The 7,645-nt window shown below is 42.4% G+C and overlaps 1 protein-coding gene across 3 annotated transcripts; it reads right to left on the bottom strand.

The window, feature by feature from the left end:
* Positions 1 to 3,619: 3,619 nt before the first annotated feature.
* LOC120430639 (STING ER exit protein) lies at positions 3,620 to 4,627 on the bottom strand. Of its 3 annotated transcripts, none has more exons than XM_039595739.1 (3): positions 4,503 to 4,627; positions 4,320 to 4,447; positions 3,620 to 4,243 (listed from the first exon to the last, which is right to left on the bottom strand). In XM_039595739.1, exons 2-3 carry the CDS (start codon positions 4,438 to 4,440, stop codon positions 3,675 to 3,677), a joined length of 690 nt encoding a protein of 229 aa, XP_039451673.1. In that variant the 5' UTR covers positions 4,441 to 4,447; positions 4,503 to 4,627; the 3' UTR covers positions 3,620 to 3,674. The 3 variants fall into 3 exon arrangements, with proteins under 3 accessions (XP_039451673.1, XP_039451674.1, XP_052566713.1); XM_039595740.1 differs by having other exon boundaries at positions 4,320 to 4,464; positions 4,503 to 4,593; XM_052710753.1 differs by lacking the exon at positions 4,503 to 4,627 and having other exon boundaries at positions 4,320 to 4,495.
* Positions 4,628 to 7,645: the final 3,018 nt, after the last annotated feature.

Raw genomic sequence — 7,645 nt, 5'->3', positions numbered from 1 at the left:
CCTAGTACTCGTTCCCTGCTGGCATCCCGACGATTGGATCTCACAGCGCGTCAGATATGCGAAGCCCTCGGCGTGTTAAGAGGTAGGTGATATGATAGTGATCATATCACTAGGACACGGCAACAGGGCACGGCACCAGGGCACGGCATTGAACGCAACACAGCTGTGCTACCACTGACGATTGATTCCACATCGGTTGCTCAGAGCACAGTACCTGAGGGTTCGTCGTTTGACAAAGCATGTGAAATGACCTCCTTTCGTCGCCAGCAGTCGAGTACCTAGTACTCGTTCCCTACGGGCATCCCGACGATTGGATCTCACAGCGCGTCAGATATGCGAAGCCCTCGGCGTGTTAAGAAATGATCTAATAGTGATCATATCACCAGGGCACGACATTGAACGCAACACAGCTGTGCTACCACTGACGATTGATTCCACATCGGTTGCTCAGAGCACAGTACCTGAGGGTTCGTCGTTTGACAAAGCATGTGAAATGACCTCCTTTCGTCGCCAGCAGTCGAGTACCTAGTACTCGTTCCCTACGGGCATCCCGACGATTGGATCTCACAGCGCGTCAGATATGCGAAGCCCTCGGCGTGTTAAGAAATGATCTAATAGTGATCATATCACCAGGGCACGACATTGAACGCAACACAGCTGTGCTACCACTGACGATTGATTCCACATCGGTTGCTCAGAGCACAGTACCTGAGGGTTCGTCGTTTGACAAAGCATGTGAGATGTACCTCCTTTCGTCGCTAGCAGTTGAGTACCCAGTACTCGTTCCCTGCTGGCATCCCGACGAATGATCTCATAGCGCGTCAGATACGCGAAGCCTTCGGCGTGTTAAGAAATGATCTAATAGTGATCATATCACCAGGGCACGACATTGAACGCAACACAGCTGTGCTACCACTGACGATTGATTCTACATCGGTTGCTCAGAGCACAGTACCTGAGAGTTCGTCGTTTGACAAAGCATGTGAGATGTACCTCCTTTCGTCGCCAGCAGCCGAGTACCTAGTACTCGTTCCCTGCTGGCATCCCGACGAATGATCTCATCGTGCGTCAGATACGCGAAGCCCTCGGCGTGTTAAGAAATGATCTAATAGAGATCATATCACCAGGGCACGGCATTGAACGCAACACAGCTGTGCTACCACTGACGATTGATTCTACATCGGTTGCTCAGAGCACAGTACCCCTAGGGGTTCGTTGTGAAATTACCTCCTTTCGTCGCCAGCAGTTGAGTACCCAGTACTCGCTCCCTGCTGGCATCCCGACGATTGGATCTCACAGCGCGTCAGATATGCGAAGCCTTAGTGAACTAGGCACGCTCTGCACTGCAGGGCGTGCCTTTTTTTTTGCCCCATAGATGCTAATGGTGTCAGGAAAGGAATTGCGAGTTGGTGAAAGGTTATACCTTGATCCGCTCAGGTTGCCTTTTCGAGCTCGAATGGTTTGCTCCGATTCGACGGGTACGTTGTGCACGTAATGTCGTTGAGAGAGTACTCATGTGGGTTCTTTTTTTTGCTATTTTCGTGCCCCCGAAAATATGCAACAAACATGACAGTAGGTAGCGTTGACATCGGCCACCATGCTGTATACCGAGAAGGGTGGAGGTGACACAGTAGGTAGCGTTGACTACGCATACCCATGACATGAATAAACACTGCCAGCTCGTGCTGCCGCGGGTCCATGGCTTGGTAATAGTTGAACCGGACAATGATGCTTGGAGGGAACGTGGGAGAACCATGTTTAAGGATGTGGAGGGTCTCTAACCCAGGCTTTCTAGACAAAAACGTCCAACGGACTACATAGATGAATTGAGATGTGTAAACATTAATTTCGATGCGCATTGCTTGCATTTAAATGGCATCGAATTTTATATCGATGAACATTGTTGGGAGTGACCTCCCCTTGGTTAGGCCCTTACGGTGGTGGTTGATGCAATGTCAGGATGGACCAAAATTATTTTTTTTACGATTTTCGCCAAAGAAATGTGACCAGTTTGGCTTACACAGAAAAATAGTTCAGTATATTTTCAGATAAATAATAAAATAGGAAAAGGATGAAAGATATTAATGAAAATGTTTTAGTTTTCAGCGGTGTTATTATAAATTCTGAAACATTTTAATTAGTGGACGAATCTTTTCGCAAAACTGGCAAAAAAAACAAAACGCACCTATTTAACGGGTTTAATCCCATTTAAACTTCAAAGTCAAAGCACCAGGTCTTTTCGCAACCAATCAAGCTCATATTTGAGATTCGGGCTCCGTACACCTAGGGGATCATGCCCTGAAATGCCCGCAAAATTGACTCATTTTGTTACATCTTAATATCTGGAGTTTTTTTGAAACGGTCCAATAAACCAAATTTTCAGTTTTTGCTTTTTGGGTGTTTTATAATACCCCTGACTCAAGGCGGTTTCAATAACGCCTAAAAAGCAAAAAGTGGAAATTTGGTTTATTGGACCCTTGGAAACTCAAAATGAGAAAAAAAATCACCGATAGATGAAAAACAGTTTACCTGCCTCAAGACGGTTCCCCCAACAAACTCCGGGGTGAATAGCGAGGTTCATTCAAGTTCGTTAAAAATAACCTTTCGACAAGCCATGTTTGTGTCATTATTAATACGTACAACTTTGCAATACTTTGTTACAGTTACAGATTTTCAGTAGGCTAATCCGGTCTGTCACGAAGTTTGACACCTTGGTCAATCTTAATCTGAGTTCTGGAACATGGGTCATGTGCTCAATTCAGTATTGTATCATAGAAAAACAAATTATGTCGATATTTAGCCACGCGAGGCTCTTACTGAACCCGTCGGAACAATAATTCCGGTGAAAATCCGACCATTTCTCGGTTCCCAATTGTCCGTTCTCGGTGTCATTTCCATATGAAAATCCTGATTGGACTTGGGAACCAAAGTGGAGATGGAAGTTACCAGCAATTAGCTAGGGCTTAAATTACGTTTAAAATCCGGTCACTTCGGTCCTCTTGGTACACATGGATCCCCGAACAACCGTGCCACATCAATTTGAGACTGTTTCCCTATCAAAACATTTATGAAAAAATCGTTCTTTCCTAATAAAACTCTAGAAACTATAAAAGAACGCCATTGATCAACGCGTTGATTATCGATAATCAACGCGTTGATCAACGCCGTTTAAATCAACGACTCCGTTGACGTTGACGATTAAATCAACGATGGCTGCGATTACGATTACGTTTAAATCAACGATCAACGACATCGATGATATAAACGCCGTTGATTTCAACGATTAACAGCATTGGTGACAATACAAAAATCGACATCAGGGATACCTTCTGACTCTGAGCCAACTCAGTTAAAGTTAAATGGTTGCTATAGATCGTTAAAAATTGTGAAACAAATATTTTCATACCAAAACGTCATCTTGAAATCACTAGTAACTCGCCAGGGTTAACTCGGATCTCTTTACGGTTGTACACACTTGACTATGATCCGACACATTTTACGCCACGAATTTTGAAATTTTTGCGCAGCTGAGAATGCCGACTGGAATGTCAGCATGAAAACCCTTTGTTGATTTGCTAAGTGTAGTTTTTGTTGAAATATTCAAAAGAAAAGCAAATACTTATGAAGAACTTGTTCATGTTTATTGAATTTTTCATATAAAGTTAGATAAAGTTTTACACATCAAGCAGGGTTCCTCTCGCTTTTTTGCCCGGTGGAGGTTCACACTTCTCCTTGATGACTGTTTCGTTGGACTTTCCGCCTTTGCGTTCAAGCTGCTTCTCGATAATTCGTGCGTTGTTCGCATAACTATCAGCCACCTCACGGGCCTCGATCTCATCCTCCTCCTCGTCGATTGTGCTGACGGTGACAGAACTGAATTTGCCCATGTTTTTGGTGTGCTTTGTGACCATGACCTTTTTCGGTTCACTCGAGGAGGAGGACGCAGCCGCCGCCGCTGTTGTCGACAGGGCCGGTTTGAACATCTCCGTAATCCGGGTGTCACTCTTAGACTTTACCAGCGCCCGCCGAATGATGAACGTGATCTGGGGATCGGCAGAGTGTCGATAGTACAGCGGAAGGGAGCATTTCTTGCACTTGAATCGATGCTGCTTCTCGATTCCAGCCGGGCGTCGAATGAAAATGGTTTCACCCGGTTCTGCGGTGATCTTGTTGGCGTGCTTAGCCGTATCGATAACGCGAGCTCCGTCCAGCTGACGCAGGGGAAGTTTCTCTACGATGCAATCTAGGGAATGTAAAAGTTGTAATGTAGTAAACCATCAATTACCATGTAAATCAAGTAGGCTGGTATCGGTACTTACCGAGAATCAAACTCATCTGCCCGCACAGACAATAGTAGATGTTTAACGGACCAGTGTCATTGTATTCTTCCTGATCTTTGGAATCAGAGCAAACGATGCTTCTCGACACAACTTTAGGCATTCTGAAACTGATCAGCAAGATAATCTATTATTTATATGACAAAAACAGTATTCAAGTAATACTTTTAATATTGATGCGAGATGGAATCAAACAGTTACTATACGATTGTACACAGTTTATTAGTGAATGTCAACAAGGAAATGTCAGAACCGTACACAAAACAAAATAAGTTAAAACCATTACAAACCGTTACAAGCTGTGGGTAGGAGAAACGTTTACAGCGTCATCTGGTTTTTGAACTGTGATCGTTTAATGTTTTTCAAATTGTTAGTAACGCTGGGCAAGAGAGCACACGGGGTAAGAGTGTGCAGCAGCCTTTTTGAGCCCCAACAGTCCTCATTTAGGCCTATGTTAATTTTTACATACAACGACAAAAGGCAGGCAGATACCTCTTTTTGGACATTTTTTTTTTACTTTCATAAACTTTGAAACATACAAGCAACTGCCTAACCTTTCATTAAGACCTCGAGTAAACTCGGATCCATTTGAGATCGCCGACAAGTTTGCAGAGCACTGATTAGCAAATTAAGTTTGCCCATGCTCACCTCTAGGTCCATTTTAGCTTTGCTGACAGTTTTTTCACATTTTTGTTATGTGGTGAAGCCACACATATTTGATTTGATTGATTGATTGATTGATTGATTGTTTGTTTATTTGATCAATTTTCCTTGGACAGGAAAAGCCACTAGAATGCTGGCATAAAAACCTGCTTCTTTTCGGTACAAAAAATACAATAAATAAATACAATTATAAAGTAAATAATAAACTGCGGCTGAAGACAGAACTCCATCGGTGGAAACCATTACAGGAGTTCGGAACTGGCTGTTACGGGCTGGAAAGAAAATAAAAGAAAAAAAGAACCTACGAGATGAATGTGGCAAATGAAAATATAGAATGGACAACTGTATCGGAACAATAAATGAAATATGAAGTTATAGTTATAAAATACTGTTTAACTTAAAATGTCAATGGATTTAATAAGTTTCTCAACTATTTCAGGTTGAGCTAGATACAATTTCAAACGATCTTTGAAAATGCTTAGGGATGAACATAAGCCAGATTTATTAAAAAAGAAATTGAAGTAATTTGCACCTTTGAAAGATTTATTCAGAGATACAAACCATAGGTCTTCCATAGGTTGTAATAATCCTAGCAAAGAAGCTTAAAAGTATGTTGATAGGAGTGATTTTTTGCCGGTTCAAATCCCGTAAAAATGTGCATGTATCTGGGACAGCTTTTTATCTATTTGATTCCTTTTAGAACGGAAACAGAACAACCACATAAAAATAGTGCATAATTGGCAAATGGTGGTCGCGTGGTCGTTAAAAAAATATTCGGAGTGAAAAGTGTTTTTTTTGTGTGTGCCTTTTGTTTCGCATTTTTGTCGTGAATTGGGTCCTAAAATGAAGCTTAGATTGCTGATATTATTGTTTACAGCGATTAAGATTGTTTTTCTGAGTACAATGACCCTTTGTACGACCACAAAGAGTTTAAAATGGATTAAATCAATTTTGAAAAATAATCCTCGCGGTCCTTCTTGACAGAAAAGGTCCTACTTGACAGCTCGTTCCAAGGGGACCATAGTTAATCCATCGAAAAAATGTTGTCTTGTCAGTTTTTTTTTTTTTGCATTAAAATGAAGAAAAAAAGTTATTAGAAATGGTTTTTGTCGTGTTTTCTACGGTTGTAGATAAAAATTGACATAGGGCTTTAGTACCCAATTGTGCGCTGCGAGGAGAAGATTACCCACCGAAAATGCAGCGTCATCAGTGCATAATTGGCAAAGGGAGCGCGTGGTCGTAAAAATATATTCGGAGTGAAAAGTGTTTTTTTGTGTGCCTTTTGTTTCGCATTTTTGTCGTGAATTGTGATATAGTTTTCGATAAAAACGATCCGAGTTAATTAGGTTTATCGCGTAACAAAATTATTGACAAAGAACTTTGTCCTAAGGGCACTGTCTACGGGTGTCAATCCAAAATTTCGCGAAGCGAAAGTGTAACGATTTCTGTAATTGTTTGAACACTTATATCTTCCACCCAATTCAAGCAATCTGCATGCTTTATCCACCAAACGAAAGGGGAAGTCTTAAATTGCAAGTAGACTACCTCACAAAGTTGATAAAACTTTGTTAAAGTATTCAAAAGTTAAGATGAAAATAAAAAATGAATGCGGGAAACATCCCGGCTGCTGATTGGCTGAGAGCACTTTACAAATTTTGCCTTGCCTCCTGCTTTCGTGGAACTGTCACGCGAGAATGTTGCACCACTGTTGCCACATTTCATGCGAACTATTTAAGCTAGCACTTAGCCTCAGAAAATTTCAGTGCCTTCCGTGGTTTCATCAAAGACGGATCCACGGTGGTAATTTTATTGCTCACACACACACACGCACACATTGAAAGACACAGTTTGTGCACTACATTGGGAGGAATTCTGTTCTAATGAAGATTGTTATGAAGGTCACCGGACAACCAGAATGATTTGGGGCAATGGGGTTGGGACCAAACTGGTAGGATATTGGCCACACCCGGAGTGGCCATGGCCCTGAGGGAAGGTTCTACCGGGGGGACATTTATCGAACCATTCGACTTGGGGCAATATGGGTATCAAAATTCATGGTTTTTGATACTGGTAGTGAAAATGGCCATTTTGACAGGATTGACCACACCCGGAGTGGCCAGTGCCCTCGTGAAGGTTCTACCGGGGGACATTAATCGAACCATACGACTTGGGGCAATATGGGTATCAAAATTCATGGTTTTTGAAACTGGTAATGAAAATTGCCATTTTGACCGGATTTGCCACACCCGGAGTGGCCACACCCGGAGTGGCCAGTGCCCTCGGGAAGGTTCTACCGGGGGGACATTAATCGAACCATAAGACTTGGGACAATATTGGTATCAAAATTCATGGTTTTTGAAACTGTTAATGAAAATGGCCATTTTAACCAGATTGACCACACCCGGAGTGGCCAGTGCCCTGGGGAAGGTTCTACCAGGGGGACCTTAATCGAACCATGCGACTTGATGCAATATGGGTATCAATCAGCATACCCATATTACCCCTAGTCGTATAGTTCGGTAAATGTCCCCCCGGTAGGACCTTCCTCCAAGGCAATGGCCAATCCGGTCAAAATGGTCATTTTCATTTCAAGTTTCAAAAACCATGATTTTTGATACCCATATTGCCCCAAGTCGTATGGTTCG

Source organism: Culex pipiens, chromosome 3 (assembly GCF_016801865.2).
Source record: "Culex pipiens pallens isolate TS chromosome 3, TS_CPP_V2, whole genome shotgun sequence".
NCBI lineage: Eukaryota > Metazoa > Arthropoda > Insecta > Diptera > Culicidae > Culex > Culex pipiens.
Note: the sequence above shows the minus strand (reverse complement) of the source record. Positions and strands in the feature narration are given on the sequence as shown.